General features: G+C 44.5%; 1 protein-coding gene across 6 annotated transcripts in view; it reads left to right on the top strand.

The window, feature by feature from the left end:
* Positions 1-21,111, top strand: part of Bptf (bromodomain PHD finger transcription factor) — a 106,288-nt gene that overhangs the window by 76,858 nt on the left and 8,319 nt on the right. For 3 of the 6 annotated variants that reach the window (XM_013347519.2, XM_026780481.1, XM_026780479.1), the window contains 11 exons: positions 1,142-1,388; positions 2,065-2,216; positions 3,935-4,043; positions 5,676-5,893; positions 10,119-10,362; positions 10,905-11,785; positions 12,963-13,045; positions 13,256-13,481; positions 15,635-15,966; positions 18,995-19,187; positions 19,971-20,055. In XM_013347519.2, coding sequence (XP_013202973.1) covers positions 1,142-1,388; positions 2,065-2,216; positions 3,935-4,043; positions 5,676-5,893; positions 10,119-10,362; positions 10,905-11,785; positions 12,963-13,045; positions 13,256-13,481; positions 15,635-15,966; positions 18,995-19,187; positions 19,971-20,055 — 2,770 coding nt within the window. Of the gene's footprint in view, positions 1-1,141; positions 1,389-1,691; positions 1,854-2,064; positions 2,217-3,934; positions 4,044-5,675; positions 5,894-10,118; positions 10,363-10,904; positions 11,786-12,962; positions 13,046-13,255; positions 13,482-15,634; positions 15,967-18,116; positions 18,291-18,994; positions 19,188-19,970; positions 20,056-21,111 lie in introns of all 6 variants that reach the window. The other 3 variants (XM_013347515.2, XM_026780480.1, XM_005350427.3) reach the window with 2 other exon arrangements.

Below are 21,111 nucleotides of genomic sequence, written 5' to 3'. Positions count from 1 at the left end.
TTTGTGGTTTTGAGACAGTGTTGCTCTGTATGTCGAGCATCCTCAAATTCAAGACAAGCCTTACCATTGCATGGATCTTAATGGGCTAATCACAGCCCATTTGTGCGTCCTAGGGCCAGTTGCCGACCGGTCCGAGCCTCAGTCCCCTCATGTAGAGTGTTGCAGTACCCGCTTTGTGATGTGGTGAGAAGTATTGCTAAACGAGGTGCCCGCATCCAATCCGTCCTACCTAATGGTTCCCTCTTGGAAGACTCTGCTGTTGCTCATTAGACCCCACCATTGGTTAACTACGGATAAATTCCACCAGTCTTTCATTAAAAAACATACAAATTGTCCTTTCCACCTATTTTGCTTGGATTTTTTGTTTTGTTTGAGACAGGAGAATTTGAAAATTCTCCCGAGAGTTGGAATTACAAATATGCTTCCCACACTCAGTACTGTGTTTTTTTATTTTATTTTCATTTTTAGCAGTACTGAATAATGAACCCAGAGCCTCATGCATGCTAGACAAGCACTCTAACAACTGAGCTCTATCCCCAGGAACTCTGGTGTCTGATGATGAGATTCTCCCCTTCTCTAGCATTTAAAGTTCCTTTTAATTATTTGGTACATGAATTAGTCCCAGTACATAGGAAGTTGAAGCAGGAGGATTGCTTCAAGTTCAAGATCACAGTGAGCTATATAGTTCTTTGCAGGCCAATTTGGGCTACAGAATGGACTCTGTCTATGAATAAACAATAACAAAGTCTCAAAACTATTTATAATTCCCATTTATCTTGATCACAGTTTGCTGACCTAAATAATAAGGGTAAAAATTACTGCTCTTTTTGATTGGTTAAGTTATGCTTCTGCCATGAAACAGGCCCACCCCCTTTCTTCTGCACTGACTCTGATATGGTGTTAATGTCTCCAGTAAGATTTTTCCCACATTTCTTCTCACTCTGAAAGCTAGATATTATTAGAACATTTTGAACCTTTAAATTTTATTTATGGACAATTTATAGTCATGTAGAGACTTGGAGATTGAGCCAATGAAAAATTAGACAGGCATGCTTTCTTTTTGATAGTTTAAGATCAAGAAATCCTGCAAAATGGGGTTTGTCATATAAAACTGAGTTCACATTTCCTCTCCTTGACTCAGAAACGTTTGGAGCAGCAGAAGCCTGCAGTCATTGCTGCATCTACCACATCCCCAACAAACAGCACAAGCAGCACCGTCTCTCCAGCTCAGAAGGTGATGGTGGCTCCCATAAGTGGCTCAGTTACCCCTGGAACAAAGATGGTCCTAGCCACCAAAGTTGGGTCTCCTGCCACAGTAACATTCCAGCAAAACAAGAACTTCCACCAAACCTTTGCCACATGGGTGAAGCAAGGCCAGTCCAATTCAGGTAGGGCTGGGATGAATGAAGCATCACTGTCATCGTGGGGGAGAGGAGGGCATCTCTAACCATTTCTTGAGAGCTCCACTGCTTGCGCAGGCAGGCTGTGCAGCTGTTGTCATAGTTGCTCTTTGTGGAGTTCCTCTCTGCGGTCCTCGCCTTCACTGTCCACATAGTGCACTTGGAGCAGAGAGGAGTGATTTTATTAAATACAGATGAGCCGCATTTCATGCATCAGTGCCCTTCCTAGAAGTCACTGCACTGCTGGTTCTTTAAAATCTAAAGCTTATTAAATGTCTTATACCCCATTAGCCACCAGCACAGCTGCCACCTCTGCTACAACCATTGCCAGCACAGGTCAGACGTTCCAAATTACAGGCAATCCCGTCACTATGGCAGGAAAAGTAATTACCAAACTGCCACTTCCTGCAAACAGCAAGATTGTCGCTGTAAATGTGCCAGCAACACAAGGAGGTAAGGGAACCTCACAGAGTTTGAGTTCACCTTCGCCAGATCATGCTGTCGCCATCACTCCATCTCCTCCTCACTGGTTTCAGTCGTCAGGTCTCACATTCTGTGTAGCCCACTCTGCAACCCACCACACGTAGTTTCCTCAGATGCCCAGCAGAACCTCATACCTTTCCTCGAAGGGTAGCGCCTCATGTCTTCTTCATTTCTCTTTAAGGCGTGGTCCAGGTACAGCAGAAAGTCCTGGGTATCATTCCATCGACAACGGGTCCTAGTCAGCAGACCTTTACTTCATTCCAGCCCAGGACTGCCACAGTAACAATCAGGCCCAATACCTCAGCCTCCGCAGGAACCACTACCACATCCCAGGTAAGTGTTCCTCAAGGGTTTCTCTGTGGAGGAGTGTCGAACACATCAGGGTAACATTCCTGTGGTCTCTTTCAGCATCAGTACAGTTTGTCTTTCTTTACTATGATTTAATCTGTGATGAAGTGCCAGTTTGGAAAAATACATATTTGTGGGTTTTTTGTTTTGTTTTCTCCCTCAAGACAGGGTTTCTCTCTGTAGCCTTGGCTGTCCTGGAACTTCTTCTGTAGACCAGACTGACTTCAAACTCAGAGACCTACCTGCCTCTGTCTCCTGGATGTTGGGTTTAAAGGTGTGCCACTACCGCTTGGCAATTTTTTATATTGGTCATAAACAAAAATGTTATGTGATGTATTAACTTTGGCATTTGGTTAGTTGCATACTGACTGGTATTGTTCAAAGATAATAATGATTAGCCACGATCTTCTAGAGAGAACTGTGTATGACTTGATGAATAGCAGTGGGACAGGCTTTACTTCCTGACCCTCTCTTGAAGCCCCTCCCTTTTGCAAGAGTTCTCTCACCTTTGCTTCAATTCACCTATATTCTTTCTGGTCAAAAAAGAACAGATTGGGGGCTCAGTAGTTAAAAGCACTGCCTGCTCTTCCAGAGGACCCTGGTTTGATTCCTAGCACCCAAATGCCAGCTCACAACTGTAACTCCAGTTCTAAGGGATCCAACAACCTCACACAAATAAACATGTGAGCAAAACACACCAATGCACATAAAATAAATGAATCTTAGAAAGAGAGAAAGAAAGAAAGAAAGGAAGGAAGGAAGGAAGGAAGGAAGGAAGGAAGGAAGGAAGGAAGGAAGCCGGGCAGTGGTGGCACATGCCTTTAATCCCAGCACTTGGGAGGCAGAGGCAGGCAGATTTCTGTGAGTTCAAGACCAGCCTGGTCTACAGAGCTAGTTCTAGGACAGGCTCCAAAGCTACAGAGAAACCTTGTCTCGAAAAACAAAACAAAACAAACAAAAAAAGAGTGGATTGACATAAACTGTATATTGACATATACCGTATCTCAGCTATTAGGTACACATATGAGGTACAGCATTTCTTTGGCGCTAGTATGGAAAAAAACTTAAAGTCAGAATGTTCTGGCTCTAGTTATAAAACTGAAGTTATATGGTCATTAATGTCATGTTTTAAATTGTGAAAGGATATTGGATTTTTGTTGATTTATTATATTCTCCAGGTTTCTTGAGCAGTAGTGACAAAGCTGAGCCTTCCGCCTCTTAGTCTTCCAGCAATTTTTGTCATCAATGGCAACAAATTCATACTACATTTGAATTAAAGTTTCTATCTTCAAAATTCTACCTTTATACCAACACTGACTACAATTTCAAATGTAATAGTGGGGAGGCAAAGGTCTACATAGTGAGTTTCAGGGCAGCCAGGGCTACGTAGCAGAACCGTGTGTGTGTGTGTGTGTGTGTGTCTATATATATATGTATAAAATAGTGCTATTCTCTGCCATCTCTGTAGAATGTTTAAGGAACTTGAATTCTAAGTCAAATGTGTTTTAGTCATTTTGAAGCAGTTTTATCTCTCTTTTTGTTTTGATTTTGTTTTTTTGAGACAGTTTCTCTGTGTAGCCCTGGAACTCACTCACTCTGTAGACCAGAGATCCCTCTGCCTCTGCCTTGGGTGCTGTGGTTAAAGGTGTGCTGCATCACACCTGCTCTCGCAATTTTAATGCATTGTCTCTGTTTGTCCACAGGTACTCACGGGGCCTCAGATCCGTCCTGGTATGACGGTGATTAGAACACCCCTCCAACAATCAACACTAGGCAAGGCAATTATTCGAACCCCTGTGATGGTGCAGCCAGGTATTCATACATGTAGCATTACTGTTTTAGTATGTGGACAACACATCTAGGAAATTGTAACACTCCTCTCTGTTTGGCCCTCTCTACCAATTTGCATTAGTGCTTAAGTGCACATTAGCTTTCTAATCCATGGTGGGTTACGAACAGAGATGCTGTCCATTCTGTCTCCTTTTCTTTTTCTTTTTTCGTTTTTTTTTTAAATATTTATTTATTTATTATGTATACGATGTTCTGTCTGTGTGTATGCCTGCTGGCCAGAAGAGGGCACCAGACCTCATTACAGATGGTTGTGAGCCACCATGTGGTTGCTGGGAATTGAACTCAGGACCTTTGGAAGAGCAGGCACTGCTCTTAACCTCTGAGCCAGCTCCCCAGCCCTCTGTCTCCTTTTCAGCTTCACTTACAAAGTGAGTAAGGCAGACCTCTGACAGGTATAAAAGATAGCATTCAGACCAATTACAGTCGAGAGAACAAAGGTTTTTGTACATGGAAAATGCAAAGGCAGTGTCAGACCTTGAATCAATCACAAATTGCTGTACGCAGAAACACCTATGATATTAAGAGTTGAAGACTGTGAGCTAGACCTACCGTTTGATGGTAGAGCTTTTGCTTTTTGTGCCCTGGCATGTGTGGGGTGGGGAGTGGAGATAGAAAATTCAGTGAAAACCCAAAAGGGCCTATAGAGATGACTTTGGTTAGGACATGTGGCTTGGATGTGTGGTTTGATGATATTTAAAAGAGAACATATATTTATTAAATTATCTCAGTGATCCTCATGTTACTGACCAAAACCAGTCTGTTTTTAGATTTACTTACTTCATTTTACATGTATGAGTGTTTTCATTGAGTGTATACCTGTGCACTATGCTCGTGGATGGTGTCTGGAGATGGAGTTATAGGCAGTTATGAGCTGCCGTGTAGATTCTAGAAATTAAACTGGGGTCCTCGACAAGAACAAGTTCTCTTAACCGTTGACATCTCTCCAGTCCCCAGAAGCGGTCTCTTCTGTGTTTTTGTAGTAGTTTAACAGTCCCATATTTTAAATGGTAACTTACTGTGTATTGTTCCTGATCTATAGTGCACAAGACATAGTCTTGAGTCAGGTCCCTGAAGCTCTCATATCACAGTGTAAGTCTGTGGCTCATCTTGAGAGAATGGATGAGAATGACTCAGAAGTTTAGGAGGAGGAGCAATGATGAACATCATCTCATAAGGCCACCAGACTTAGGTACATTATTCCCAAGAAAGCACCCAGATAGATGCAGCCCAAAAGCTGAGAATTTACTTCATGACCAAGAAAATGCCTTTGGTTTTGTTTTCGAGACCGGTTTTCTCTGTGTATCCCTGGCTGTCCTAGAACTCACTATGTAGGCCAGGCTGACCTAGAACTCACTGATATTCGTCTGCCCCCCAAGTGCTGGGGTTAAAGCTGGCCTGTACTGTTGTTTCTTCACTCTATTGAAGTTAGTGAATTCTTTGGCAGTGGTCCTGTGTTTGTACTCATCTTGGGTTATGGGCAACCAAATGTCTATTTGAAGATTGAAATTAACTGCATTCATCTGAAGCGTCAGACTGTTTTAATTCCAAGTATACTAAGAGCGTGTGATCAGTGAGGGTATCTTGTTCGCGCAGGTGCTCCCCAACAAGTGGTGACTCAAATCATCCGAGGACAGCCTGTTTCCACTGCCATTTCTGCTCCAAGTACAGCTTCTTCCGCACCTGGGCAAAAAGGCCTAAGTCCAGGAACAGCAGCTGGTACTCTGCAGCCCTCAGCCCCGCCACCACCTCGCCCCCAGCAAGGGCAAGTGAAGCTCACCATGGCTCAGCTCACTCAGTTAACGCAGGGCCACGTAAGTGACTTTGCTTTCATTTGAGAGCTGAAGTTTACATTTGATCTTAGGTCAGTTTTGAAGTATATATCCTTCTAGAAATGGCTGCTTGGGACAGGGAAGGTGACTCAGAGGTTAGAGCACTGGCTGCCCTTCCAGAATGCCCAGGTTAGTTTCCAGCACCACAACTACCTAAAACTGTAGTTTCAGGGGGATCTGATGCCTCTTCTGACCTCCATGAATACACCAGGTAAGCACACAGAACACAGATGTACATTCAGGCAAATGCTCATACAAATAAGTAAAAACCTTTTAAAATGACACAGAGAAGAAATGGCTGCCTCCTGGAGTCAAACAAGAATACTTACTATTGGCAACATAATTTTCCGCTCTTTAGAGTCCCTCAGTTAGTCCCTGTAACAATGAAAGGGATAAGCCTTTCAATTTCCAAAACTTCATTGGGTAATTTTCATAGAAAAAAAAAATGTAAAATTTGGGTGCATGAAATTGATAGCCTGCAACATCCGATATTGTTGTCTAGTCTAGTTCATAGAAAAAAAATGTAAAATTTGGGTGCATGAAATTGATAGCCTGCAACATCCGATATTGTTGTCTAGTCTAGTTCATAGAAAAAAAATGTAAAATTTGGGTGCATGAAATTGATAGCCTGCAACATCTGATATTGTTGTCTAGTCTTCTATCAAATTCCCAAAAGCCCACTGTAGTTGGCTATTTTTTACTCTTTGAAGGCCCACCATCCAGCTCACAAATACATGGAGATTTATTGTGACTTATGAATGCCCGGCCTTAGCTTGGCTTGTTTCTAGCCATCTTTTCTAGCTTGAATTATCCTGTTTCTCTTTAACTGCATTTGCCTCTGGGCTTTTTATCTTTCTTATTTATTTTTCTTTCCTTCTTACTCCCTGACTGGCTGAGTGACTGGCCCCTAGCATCCTCCTCTCCTTTTCTCCTTGCTGCTTGTTTGCTCGCTCCTTGCTCTTCTCTGGAGTTCTCGCATTCTCTCTGCCTGGCAGCCTGCCTCTTTCTCTCCTACCTTGCTATTGGCCATTTAGCTCTTTATTACACCAATCAGGTGTTTTGGACAGGCAAAATAACACAGCTTTACGGAGTTAAACAAATGTAACATAAAAGAATGCAACACATCTTTGCATCATTAAACAAGTATTCCACAGAATAAACAAATGTAACACATCTTCAACTCCTATGATATGTAAACACCCCCCCCCAGTCTTACAATGGCATAGGGAGAGATTAACGAGAACACTGATGCTGTTGAAGAGCAGGAATTTGCTTGCGTGCAACTAGATTTCAAAACTCTGGGTTAAGTGCTTGCTGCACAAGCATGGGAACCTGGGGTCAGTCCCCATCACCTACCAAAAAAAAAAAAGCCAGCTGTGAGGATATGAGAGCTGGCTTAGCAGCAAAGAATGCATCTGCCCAAGTTCAGTTTCTAGCCTCCATGTCAGTTACAACTTTCTGTGACTCCATCTTCATGGTATCTGATGCCTTCTTCTGGACTCTGGGGGATACATACAGACACAATTTAAAACAAATTTAAGAACAGCTGTGGTGGTGACATAAGGAAGATAGTCGGTGTCATCCTCTGACCTCCATGTGCATGCACGAGGGAGCACATACACCATGCTACACTTGTGCTTAAAACAACAGAGACTGGAGCTAGACCGTGGTTGGTGGAGTGCTTGTGGAGCATCACAAAGCTCTGGGCGGATCTGTTTCATTGCATAAATCGGGAATGCTGGCATGCGCCCATAATGCCCACATTTGGGAAGGAGAAACAGGAGGATCATCCTTGACAACCTAGCAAGTTCTGGGCTGTGTTGGGCCCTTTCCCAAGAAAAACAAAACAGCAAAAGCTTCCTGCAGTGCGTCACTAATGCGGTTGGATACTTGCGGTACATCGGTACATCAATGGTAGCCTTACAAACTGCTGAGGAAAGACAAGCTTTTCAATCAGTGGTGCTGGCCTGATTGACCCCACACAGGAGACCATGAGGGTGGACCAGTGCCATGTGCCTCATTTAAAACATGCTCAGTTCACTGAAACAAAGTCGTAACTAAGAGGTGAAAAGTTATCTTCGTACAATATTTTTTTCTTTTGTTGTCTTGTTTTAAGACAGCGTTTTATATATCCTGAGATAGAGCTGTGAAATTGAGGAATTAGAGGTGTTTGCCAACACCTAGTTTATGAGGTGCTGTGGATTGCACCTAAGGCTTTGCACGTCTCAGCAAAGTCTCTGCTAATCAGGATGTCCTTCCCACCCGTCCATTTGCACACTCCTTTCCTTTCTTTCTCTCTCCAAACCTGCCTCAGATTCACAGTCTTTCAGCCTATACCTGCCATATTCTGGGATTACAAAGATACTACCCTATCTTTGTAAGTACTTAACACTTTTTCTTTTTGTCTCTTGAGACAAGGGTATCTGTATAGCCCTGACTGTCCTGGAACTTGCTGTATAAACCAGGCTATTCTCGAATTCATAGAGATCTGCTTGCCTCTATCTCCCAAGGCATGTGCCACTACTTCCAACTACCTTCTTTTTTCTTAACCTTTCCTTCTTTTTCTCTCCCTTCCTTCTTCTGCCGGGATCAAACCAAAAGTCTCGCACATTTTAAGCAAGCACTCCCAGCTGGGCTTCCCAAGCCCTATAACTCTGTTTAAAACACACAGAAAGTGCTAACCAAGCACTCAAGAAGCTTGTGAGTTCCAGAATGGTTTGGACCACAAAGGGAGACATTGTTGCAAGAACCATTAATTAATTAATTAACTAACTAATTAAAGTAACTTATAAATTGAATTTTGGAAAAAATAAAAACCCAAGAGCTAGGGATATGTAGCTTAGTTGGTACAAGCCTTACCTGATGCACACAGCCACTGGGTTCAGTTGTTAGGACAACAGAAGCAAAGTCCTAGCTGCGCCATAGTGCTGCTGCTTGGACTGGAGCAGGATTACTGTTCATCTAAAGCCTGACTAAGCTACAGGCAACTTTGTGAGAGTTCAGAATAAAGGAGGGCTTGAGTGTGTGTCATGGGGGTTTGAGCACATCCCAGCTCACACTGTCTCGAGTTGAATGTTTACATTACAGAAAAGTAAAGGAAGGTAGAACTGAGCCCGCCTATCAGGCGCACTACAAGGAGTATGGGCAAAATGAGAAACCGCAGAAATATACTCAACTACCCAGAGTGTGCAGAGAATTGGTCAAGGACTGGGAAGAGGCTTAGTCCCTAAGAAAGCTCTTGCTCCACTAGCCTGATGACTTGTCGGGACTCTCAGAACCCATACCAAAACCACACAGTAGTGCAAAGACCGTCTCCAGAAGTTCACTGGCCAGCTAGCATTTATAGCAGCCAACAAGAGACCCTCTCTTAAACAAGGTAGACACATACATGAAATATATACACACACACATGCACATACAGGAAGAAGTTTAACCTGAACATAATAGTTCTTATGCTACCCAACCATAGGAAGTAGTAAGTTTTTTCCTGAGTTTCTGGCAGAGTGGGGTATTTTTAGATAGTCTCACTTTGTAGCCCAGAGTGGCCTCAGACTCACAATTGTAGGGATTAATACCTGCTCAGTGCCTCGTTTTACTAATTAATTAAATGGGATCTGGAGCTGGTGTGTTGCTTGTGGCTTAATGGCTAGCTTCCCATTGGAGAGTTTGGACTAGAACTCTGAGGTGCTGACGTCGCTGTTCCACACAGATTCCCTTTTTTTTTTTCGAGACAGGGTTTCTCTGTGGCTTTGGAGCCTGTCCTGGAACTAGCTCTGTAGACCAGGCTGGTCTCGAACTCACAGAGATCCGCCTGCCTCTGCCTCCCAAGTGCTGGGATTAAAGGCGTGTGCCACCATTGCCCGGCTCAGATTCCCTTTTTTTTTTTTAATATTTATTTATTTATTATGTATACAATATTCTTTCTGCGTGTATGCCTGCAGGCCAGAAGAGGGCACCAGACCCCATTACAGATGGTTGTGAGCCACCATGTGGTTGCTAGGAATTGAACTCAGGACCTTTGGAAGAGCAGACAATGCTCTTAACTGCTGAGCCATCTCTCCAGCCCCAGATTCCCTTTTTTTAACTTACCTCAGTTTCCCTGGTCCCATTGCAGGGGAGGATCTTCATAACAAAGGATTACATTAAAACCCTTTACGTATTCGTGATTTGAATGCTGTATATTCCATGTTGTCTGCTTTTTCCACAGGGCGGCAACCAAGGTTTAACAGTAGTAATTCAAGGACAGGGTCAAACCACTGGACAGTTGCAGTTGATACCTCAGGGGATGACCGTCCTTCCTGGGCCAGGGCAGCAGCTCATGCAAGCTGCAATGCCCAATGGTACCGTTCAGCGATTTCTCTTCACCCCACTGTCTACAACAGCCTCGACCGCCACCACCACCAGCAGCAGCAGCAGCAGCACCACCACCACCACCACTTCTACAGCAGCAGGTAGAAACACTGTTGCCGCTTGTCACTCTGCTATGGAGTAGCAGGGCCCAGTACTCTCCTCCAGTCTGCTTAACAACTTAACTGCTGATACAGCCAGCTTCGGTGCTTCCATGCCTTGTTCCTAGACTCCCTGTACCCTTCCCCATTAAAGTGAAACAGAATCATAGAAAGGAGGGGTGGGACAATGGATACCGTGGCCCTTGTACCTGCTTTCCTTCTCCAGCCCTGGAGATGGGTTAGGGAGAGTGAGTCTGCCCAGCACTTGACCAGCCTCCTACAAGTTGTCAGTGTCTGTTGCCAGGCCATAGCAGAAGAGCAAAGCTTGACAGAGTCTGTCTCAGAATGCCTAGATGATGTGCAGAGGGCATGCAGGAAATACCTCACTCTCCAGCCCAGGAGATGCCTAATCTGAATGCACCTGAATGGAAGGCTCACCTCTTCTCTACTGGAGCTTCAGAGTCCCTTCAGAGTCTTCTCACCGCATACTTCCGTCCTAGAGTCAGGGAAATCACTTTGTCTTTTTGTTTTTGTTTTTTTAACAGGTTCAGGGGAACAAAAACAGAGTAAATTGTCACCCCAGCCCCAGGTGCAACCAGCCACAACCATGGCGCCAGCTCAGTCATCAAGTGTGAGTCCTGCAGAAGCCCAGCCACAGACTCCTCAGCCTGCAGCACAGCCCCAGCCCCAACTGCAGTCCCCAGCTCAGCCTGAAGTCCAGACCCAGCCAGCTATCTCGTCCCATGTCCCTTCTGAAGCACAGCCCTCCCAGGCACAGCCATCTAAACCCCAGGAACAGTGTCAGCCTCAGAACAGTGTTCAAGGACAGTCTCCTGTTCGTGTCCAGAGCCCACCATTGACTCGAATACGCCCATCAACTCCATCCCAAGTGACTCCTGGACAGCAACCCCAAGTTCAGACTACAACCTCACAGCCGATTCCAATCCTGCCCCCCACATCTCTGCAGACACCTTCCCAAGGCCAACCACAGTCACAGCCCCAGGTACAGTCCTCAACTCAAACTCTTTCTCCAGGACAAACATTAAGTCAAGTTACTGTTTCGTCCCCGTCTTATCCTCAGCTACAAACAAAGCAGCTGCAGCCCCAAGTCATTGCTGTGCCTGAGCTCCAGCAAGTCCAGGTTCTCTCTCAGATCCAGTCACAGGTTGTGGCTCAGATACAGGCTCAGCAAGGTGTTGTGCCCCAGCAAATCAAACTGCAGTTACCCATTCAAGTTCAGCAAAGCAGTGCTGTGCAGACTCAGCATGTTCAGAGTGTGGTCACAGTGCAGGCAGCCAGTGTGCAAGAGCAGTTGCAGAGGGTTCAGCACCTCAGGGATCAGCAGCAAAAGAAGAAGCAGCAGATAGAAATTGAGCGTGAACACACCCTCCAAGCTTCTAACCAAAGTGAGATCATTCAGAAACAGGTAAAGTCATTAAGTCAAAACAGCATGTTCAGTAGCGTGAGTTATTGTGCTGTGCAGTAGACTTAGTGCTTTGGTTGTGGTAGCTTCCTGAATGAGACGAGGTCACTGGTGGGTAACCTTAGAAGACCAGAAGCACTGCTTGCTGGTTCTGATTTGAAACTCCTTAATAGACATGTAGCATCAGTGCTTATTAGAAACCATCTTTCCCTGGTAGAAAACCAAGTGGTAAGGCCACCATCACAATGTAGCAATTCATTTGAAGACGTTTGATTTGCAAGTGTCATTCTTTCATTTGCCTATTGACTAAGCAAATTGTGGGCAGACTGAATTCATTTGCGTTATTTGCCACACCTTTGTAAAAATGTCTTAAACCCAAATGTTGTCCATACCTTTCGTATAAGGTGGTGATGTTTAGCAGGGGCATCGTGGAGTAGTCCCTGGGTGCAATAAGTCGCTTTAGACAGCTAGAGTTCTGCCAAAACGAAGCTGGTGACCTGCAGTCTTTCTGAGGACACTCCTGTCAGCAGCCATGTGACCCCATCAGCGCTAGGCAAGAGGTTTCACGTCTTACCAAGCTCTGAAGCTCTGTTTTCTCCCTGAGCTGTATCTACATTAAAACTCGTCTCTCCAACCACGTGGAATTGTTAGGATTAAATTCCATCATGTACATGATTGTGAAGGTGTAAGTTAATATTTCTTTAGGCATAAGTCCTCTGTGACTTGTTCAAATCCCAGCTCTTGTACTATTTCATCTGTAAATCAAGTGTTACCTCAGTATCCATTTTCTAGATCTTTGTAGAGAGCAGGGTACTCTTCAACCTGGTGGTTGCACAGTGGGTGAGGCCCTTCAGAGCATGAGAGTTGGGTGAAATTTTGGGCTGTGTTATTTCCTATTTAAACTCAAGCAAGTTGGTTGATTACTTTGTCTCGGTGTTTAGTTGACAAAAAAGTATACCTGCGTTTCAGTGTTAATGGGGAATAAGCAATGTCAAGTGCTTAGCGTAATTCGGTGCATGGTGCACGGTAAGAACCTGAGACCACCCAGCAGCTTTCTATCTCTATTAGTTAGACAGTGCTTACAAGTTCAAACGCCAGCATGTGCTGTGCTTCCTCCTATGTGCTAACTGGACTTGTGTCTTATAAAAATGTGCATTTATGGATCTGTTCTGTTCTCAAGGTGGTGATGAAGCATAATGCTGTAATAGAACATTTAAAACAGAAAAAGACCATGACTCCAGCTGAAAGAGAAGAAAATCAAAGGTAGGGAGAGGCACAGGCCCACCTGAGAGTCTGCACAGTTTGGTTTGGCTTTGGTCTTACCCAAGTTTAATGTCCGGAGTGGCTCATAGTCACTCCTTGAAACTCTGCAGTCAGTTTGTGCATCATTAGGGTCATAGACAAATGGTGCCTTGCCTTTCAGGGTGAAGCAGCCAGTGTTACAAATTACAAGGGTTGTGTGTTTTTCTCTAGAATGATTGTGTGTAACCAGGTGATGAAGTATATTCTGGATAAGATAGATAAAGAAGAGAAACAGGCGGCTAAGAAACGCAAGCGCGAGGAGAGTGTGGAGCAGAAGCGGAGCAAGCAGAATGCCAGCAAGCTCTCTGCTCTGCTCTTCAAACACAAGGAGCAGCTCAAAGCTGAGATCCTGAAGAAGAGGGCGCTCCTGGACAAAGAGCTGCAGATCCAAGTACAGGTAGGCGTGAGCTCCTTGCCTGGCCAGAGCTGAACACAGCTTCTTTCCATCATTCTTTAGTTAGGCCTAAAACTCCAGCTCACTGTCTAGGATTTACATACAAATGTTTGTCGCGCTAAGAGTAAAAGGCTCCTTGGCTTTTGAGATGAGGCAGACCTTTGAAAGTATAGCCACCTTCCTCTAAGCTGAAATGGCTGTGCTGTCTTTTTGTTTTGTTTTGCTTTGGTTTTTCCAGAAAGAAAGAAGACAGAATTGTTACTCTGTGTGATGCAGTTATTACACTGACATCCCCAAGGAAACCATATTAAAATTTTTAAGAGAGTTAACGTTGCCAGAAATAGTACTAATACAGAATACAGCTGTTGTCATAGTGTCTCGGGGAAGAGAGCTCCTTCACAGTAGAGCCAGAAAACTTAAAATATATCTTCACAGTTGGTGCTATGGTCCAGTTAGGTAAGAGATCTATTCACAGAGCATCAAACATTTAAATTACAGCCTCACACTTGACAGTATTTGACTATTCAGGGCCTGCATAACCCTAATCCTAGCCCTTGGGATTCAAGGATTCCAGGATTCAAGGCCTGGTCTTTACATAGTGAATTACAAGGCAGCCAGAAAGAACTACATAATGAAAGTGTGTCATTCTCTCATTTTTATATATATATAAATTTTAAATGCAGCCGGGCAGTGGTGGCACACGCCTTTAATCCCAGCACTCGGGAGGCAGAGGCAGGTGGATCTCTATGAATTCGAGGCCAGCCTGGTCTACAAGAGCTAGTTCCAGGACAGGCTCCAAAGCTACAGAGAAACTCTGTCTCGGAAAACAAAACAAAAAAAAAAAAATTAAATACAAAACAAATACTGTAAAAAAGTACTGTTGACTTGCAATTGCTTTATTCTTTCTTTCATTTTATCTTTTTATAAGCATCTATATAAAGCCTTTGCCTTTGGTTGATTTCAAGCAGAATCTCTCTTTAGCACAGTATTGGCTTCAAATTCCTGGGTCTCCTGCTTTAGCCTCTTCAATACTGGTGTTATGGCCTGTGTATCCATGTCCAGGGAAGGCTCTCCTTCCTGTGGAAGGACCACAAGATGACACTCAGCGGGTTAAAATGCTTGTCCTCAACCCCGGCAGTCTGAGTCCCACACACTAGACCTGCTTTTCTCTCTCACACACAGTTCTGCCTACATCTGCCTCCTAGTGCTAGGATTAAAGGTGTGCACCACCACTGCCAGTTTAAGTAGATCCTTCTAAGAGTCTGCATATGAACTAATACAAGACCTAAAACATGGCCTGCCTGGCAGGTAGTGAACAGAATAAGAGAGATTGTCCTTGTTTTGTCTAGTTTTAAGATAGGAGACTCAGAAACAAAATATAATATTTTCTAACCGAGTGCACAGTCCTAGCAGTCAAGAGACAGCAGTAGGACAGAAGCTAAAGCACTTCTTTTGTAACACAGTGAGTTTGAGACTAGCCTAGCCTACTTGAGACCTTGTCTCAAAACAAAACAAATCCCATAACAAATTTAAAATATCTCATAACAAATAAAAAAATTCGCCAAACCACACTAGTTTCTCTAAACACATTTGGCCATAAATTAGGATCCCGGGCCCGTGAGATGGTTCAGCTTGTCACAAAAGCCCGATGACTTGAGTTCAGTGCTCAGGAAGCTAAAAAAGCAGATGTGGTCAGCCATGCCAGCTTTCCTACAGAGGTAATGAGAGAGGCGGGGACAGAAACCCACCCCACAACTGACACCACATACCCTGGCTGACTTTAGGGCTCTACTGAGCTGAGACATTCTTTTAAAATGCTAATCCACGCTGTCTCAAAAAAAAAAAAAATCCAAACACACTAAGTACTGTTTAAGAGGGGCTCTACCGACTACAGCTACCCCTCATCCCAGCCTGCGGCTCACACTCCAGCTCTAGACTTCTAGTTTCCAGCAGCTGAGCAATAGCTGGATGGATCCTTGCATCCACGGGAAGGAGAGCCTTCCCTGGACATGGAGGGAAGGAGGGAGGGAGGGAGGGAGGGAGGGAAGAAAACAAGTGGGGGGGAGCTATTTGGCAGGTGGGAATATCCAGGTGCTGCCCAGTTGGCTACGTCTAGTAGCCCTGGTGATTTTCTGTCTGTCTTCATTTGACCCCAGGAGGAGCTGAAGAGAGACCTGAAAATGAAGAAAGAGAAAGATATAGCACAGGTGGTACAGGTCAGTGCTGCCACAGTGTCCATACCTGCAGCACCAGCACCGCCACCGGCAGCCCCTCCAGCTCCTCCTCCTCCTTCGCCTCCCTTGGCACACAGTCTGCCACCTGCAGGCCACCCAGCAGCCCCACTGCCTGTCACTTCCCAGAAGAGGAAGCGGGAGGAGGAGAAGGACTCCAAGTCCAAGAAAAAGAAGATGATCTCCACCACCTCGAAGGAGGCCAAGAAGGACACCAGGCTGTACTGCATCTGCAAGACGCCCTATGATGAGTCCAAGTAAGTGTCCCGCCCCCGCTGGTGAGTGAGCATTTGTCAGCACTGGGTGAGGGAGAGCCAGTGTGGGGCTGGGCTTCCTCTGCATCAGATACTTGGCTTGACAGTGCAGTAAGGGGGCTGTTTCACGTGCTCATAGGTCTTGCTTGTCCTCAGCAATGTCCTTTTTCTGTCAAAAACAAGCTTGCTGTGTGGCCTTCTTTGCTTTCCCAAAGCTCTTTGTGGACTTGCTCCTAATCCGCAGCACTGCGACTTGCACTCAGGGCTTCCAATCTGTGGTGGCTGAAGCCCAGAGTCCATCCCAAAACAGATGGCACAGAGGCATCACATCAGTTCTCTTTTATTAAATATATGATATATATTTGTCTGTTTCCACTCTTACTGGAAAGAAAAACGAAAAACATAAAGTGTTCCTTTTACGCATTTTGTGAGTTTGACATTCAAGATTTATGAGCACAGCAATTGTAAGCTGTTTTTGACAGTTACGGCTTGTTTTTAGTGACATAAATGATATTTTAGAGATTAGTCCATAAATATATTTTCCTGTTCCTTTTATTTTAAATTCTGTCTGGAACATGCAAAATATAAGCCAGTATTTTACAGTACCACAAGTTTAACTGTGCTTTAAAAAACAGATTTAGCATTAGAAATTCTTAGTGTCTGTGTGTGGTGACAGCGAATCTGCTCCAGTGGCGCAGCTAAAGCCCATCAGTTGCACATTTCTGGGGAGACTCTGCTGGGAGCCACGCTGCCTGTTGAGTGCAGCAGAGTGTAAACGTCTCACTTCCTATGTATCCCTCATTGGTGATTGTTCATCATGTAGAGTGGCACCTGGGAACTAATTTCCCACTGTAATGGAGTACACGTACGTGTGCCTCGCTTTAAGTAAACACACTAGGGGAGTCCTGAAGCACGCTGAGGATAGGGAACTTTATTTAAATTAGCTTTGAGCTGACAAAAGTCTTCAGTCCACAGAAGAACATTTTGAAGCAACCTTCTTGGGATACTGATGTTACTTAAAATGAGGTACACATGTACATGTGCTCGTTCAGTTGAGACTGCCCATTATTTTGTGGCTATTTCACTTTTTTTTTAGTTTGCCATTGACATTTCAACATAGCAGATCCATTCACTCCCTGTCACAGTTGGAGTAACTGGTATTTTATCAGTGCTTTGTGTTCTCAGATCAAACCAGCCTGGTTTGAGCATTGAGTCACGAGCTTCTAAGGGAGGGTTACTAAAAATTGAAACTCAGGTCCTGAAGTTCCTTCCGGAGCACGTAGTACCTAAAGAGGCAATATTTACAGGGCCTCAGAAGGTCCGCACCTGAGGCAGGGCATGTGGGAGTCGTGGTTCAGAAGCAAGGGTCCCTGGGAATCTGCTGGCATCTCACTGTGTGTTACCCTGCACAGTCTGAGGCGTTCCTCTCGGTTAACTTGGTAGAGTGGAAGGGTACCTACCAGTGGTAGCCAGGCCAGCCTGGTAGCCTGAGAGCGAATGCAGCCCTGCACAGCACCTGGGCCCCTTTCCCTCCCTCTTCACACACTCCACTCGCCAAACTCAGGAAACAGGGATGGCTGCATACATGGACCTCTCCTGGCTCTCTTCATATCACGTTTGACCATTCATCCTCCCCACCTGGCTGGCCTGCATGTTCCTTTACTGTAACTTCTCCTTGTGTTTGCGCTTTGCTTCATTTCCAATTGTAAATTGTGAGATACATTTTCAAACCTATCTAAGAAATAGCCCTGATATTGAAATGGCGTCTGTAGAATAGGTTTGACAGATGTAAGTCTTTGATTCTTTGGCTTTGGTTTTTGTGCCTGTTACAATTTCACACACATTCATTAAGAGGAAGCCATTACCATTGGTGTGTTGTTAATTTTTTTTTCTTCAAATTACAGTATGTTTTAAAGACCCATATTTCACTAAACAGTGTGTTTGTTGAAATGGATGTGAGTGATTACTTATCCACCCTTGGTACAGTGTCAGATGCTATAGTTTGCCACTAGAATGGTTGAATTCAGAGGGTTTAGCTGACTCATTGCAGAAATGACCCTTTAAGAAAGTGAATCAGGGTAGGGAAGACAGATTTACATGCCATGCAGCTCAAAATGACAACTACATTGTCATTTCATTGTGAATACTTTTAGGTTCTATATTGGCTGTGATCTTTGTACTAACTGGTATCATGGAGAATGTGTTGGCATCACAGAAAAGGAGGCTAAGAAAATGGATGTGTACATCTGTAATGATTGTAAGCGGGCACAAGAGGGCAGCAGTGAGGAATTGTACTGTATCTGCAGGACACCTTATGATGAGTCACAGTGAGTTGATAAGAGCATCTGTTTGACAATTCAGGAAGCCGCATTGCTCAACTGGTCCTTAATCTGAAAATGAAAAGCAGGGCCTCTCTGCTGTGTGTGTTATACACCTATCTACAAAGACTTTCCAGTTTTTTCTCTTTCCTTCTTTCTCTCTCCTTCAAAATGTATGTTGCTTCCTAGTGAATGATTGAGTTGCATTGGGGGAAATGTGGTTATAACAGTAGATTTGATTCTGATTCTTCAGTATGTAATAGAAAGTAATGTGATGAAAACAGCCTGACTGTGGGACTCCCCTTGTCTGAAGTGGTGCTCGGTTACAGGCTAGAGAAGCACCCTTTGGGATGAGCTGTGGCTGCTACTAGCTCACGGAGTTTTTAACTCTTATTTGATACGGGACTAGTGGAAAGATAATTTTTTTTGCCCTATTTTAAGCTTAAAATCAATAAAATGTTTTACATTTTTCCTCAAATTGGTTCTTTAGTATTACTTAGTACTTAATACATGTTTGCTGTTGTTCTTAACATCTAACGTGCTTGGTTAGCACATTGGAATGTCAGTCTCAAGAGTAGTAAAACATCATAATACTGAAGTTATTTTATACCCCAGGGTTAGCCAGTTTTCATGCATGGTGGTGTTTAGAGGTGAATTCTAAGCAGAAGGAGCCTGTTCTGTCTGGCCTCACATTTCCATTTTGGATCTTGCAGATTTTATATTGGCTGCGATCGATGTCAGAATTGGTACCACGGGCGCTGTGTTGGCATCTTGCAGAGTGAGGCAGAGCTCATTGATGAGTATGTCTGTCCACAGTGCCAGTCAACAGAGGATGCCATGACAGTGCTCACACCACTGACAGAGAAAGATTATGAGGGCTTGAAGAGGGTGCTGCGCTCCTTACAGGTGAGAGGCTGCCGCATGTGGCATCCGAAGATGAAACTAAACCCACCAGACTGTGAAGACATGCCTAGGGACTGAACTTGTCATTCTCCAGTTCGCACACCTGGCTGTCTCCCAGCACTCGGTGAAGGGCTAGACAAAGTGCACTTTTGTGCGTTCAGTGACATGAAGATCCTGAATACCCCGTCTCTGCTGGTGCTTGTCTAACGCTAGAGAGTCGGAGGGCATAGAAGGGAAAACAGTTTGATTCAAGTCTGGTTATTCTCTCACTGAAATGAAAGAGTAGGGAAAATTGGGAGTGTTAGAGATGAGTCAAAACAGGACATTGGATATCTCTGCAGAACCATGGTCACAGAGTCAGAACTGGCAAGTCAGTCCCAGTTCCTGGCTGCTTAACAGCTATGCCTGCCACCTCATTACCAGCAATGGTCATCACTGCACACTTCAGACTTGTCCACCCCAATTACTGAAGGGATTGCTGTGCCAGCGTTCCTCAGCTGGCAGTTCATGTAGGAGCCAGAGTGTAGATTGCATGACTCCCTTGCTGTGTCCCATACCTGTCTCCAAGGGCCTCAGATCAGAGCCACCTTTGAGGACTGTGACTAAATCATGCTCATTTAAGAAAATTTGTGACTACCATCTGAAGTCACCTTGTATAAACAGTTTCCTTTGTTGATCCGGGAGTCAGCTGAAGTGTTGTGTGTGTGTGTGTGTGTGTGTGTGTGTGTGTGTGTGTGTGTAAAATGTACTTCTGCTGACAGTAATGACACTTGTTCTCTATTGTAGGCCCATAAAATGGCTTGGCCTTTCCTTGAGCCAGTAGACCCCAATGATGCACCAGATTACTATGGTGTTATTAAAGAGCCAATGGGTAAGTGCTTGAGCTGAACAGCACTCAGGATGTTTCTCAGGAGTCATGGGCAGCATTTTATCATCCATGATGCTGATATATTAGGAGAGTATCTTGGGCATGCAGGTGACGGTGTAAACTGTATCGGTCACTTTTGATGGTTACTAGAGGCAGCTTCTGAAGCTAGGTTTCCTAGGCACTCTTAGTTCAGGCTGAGTCTGACTCCTCCTGCCTGCGCCTCCCAAGTGCTGAGGTTACAGGAAGGCACCACCACCATCTGGGAAAATCTATTAAAATTTACGTGTGAATGCCTTTAAGCTAGCGGCTAACATGGGAACTGAGCATATTCATGGCAGCAGTTTTTGTGCTGGCATAATGCTGGAAATGCAATAAACTGCCAGTTCAGGAGTCACTGAGTCACACCATGTATGAGCAGGATTCTGCAGCTCTGCAAAGAATGGGTGGAGTCAGGGAACCTGGCCTGATGGACAGGCAGATCAACAACCACCAGTGGAAAGCCAAGGGGAGGGAAAACTGTCATATAAGAAGGGGCAGCTGTGTGCAGTTGACTCAGAATAATGTGCCAGCTGAACAAGTTTTAAAAAAGCAGAAAAATTTCCAAACCGTTGAAGCATTCCCTCTAGCTGATAAGAATTGTGTCCTTAGAAGAAGGGAGAACATGAAGCGGATGGGAAGGAAGATTTGTTAAACCCATCTGAGGGCTGAGCAAACAGCTCAGGTAGAGTGTTCGCCTTACAAACTTAGAGTCCTGGGACAGTTGGTGATGCCCATTCCCTGTTCGGTGTCTTCATAACAGGGATTCTGATGCCTTTGTGTGGCTTAGCAGTTGAATGTACTCGAGCTGGAGAGATGGCCCAACGGGTATAGGACAGCTGGCTGCTCTGCCAACAGGCCCAGGACTGAGTCTGGACACCCAGACAGATACATGGTGGTTAGCTCCATCTGTAGCACAGGGGGATCCAGCTCCCTCGCTCAGCACACGTACATGGTGCTTTCAAAGTGATTTGTTCTTAATTTATTAGCCAACTTCAACTTTTTTTTTTTTTTTTTTTTTTT

This window comes from Microtus ochrogaster, chromosome 7 (genome assembly GCF_000317375.1).
Source record: "Microtus ochrogaster isolate Prairie Vole_2 chromosome 7, MicOch1.0, whole genome shotgun sequence".
Taxonomy (NCBI): domain Eukaryota; kingdom Metazoa; phylum Chordata; class Mammalia; order Rodentia; family Cricetidae; genus Microtus; species Microtus ochrogaster.
The sequence above is the reverse complement of the archived record's forward strand: the minus strand, read 5'-3'. Positions and strand labels throughout refer to the sequence as shown.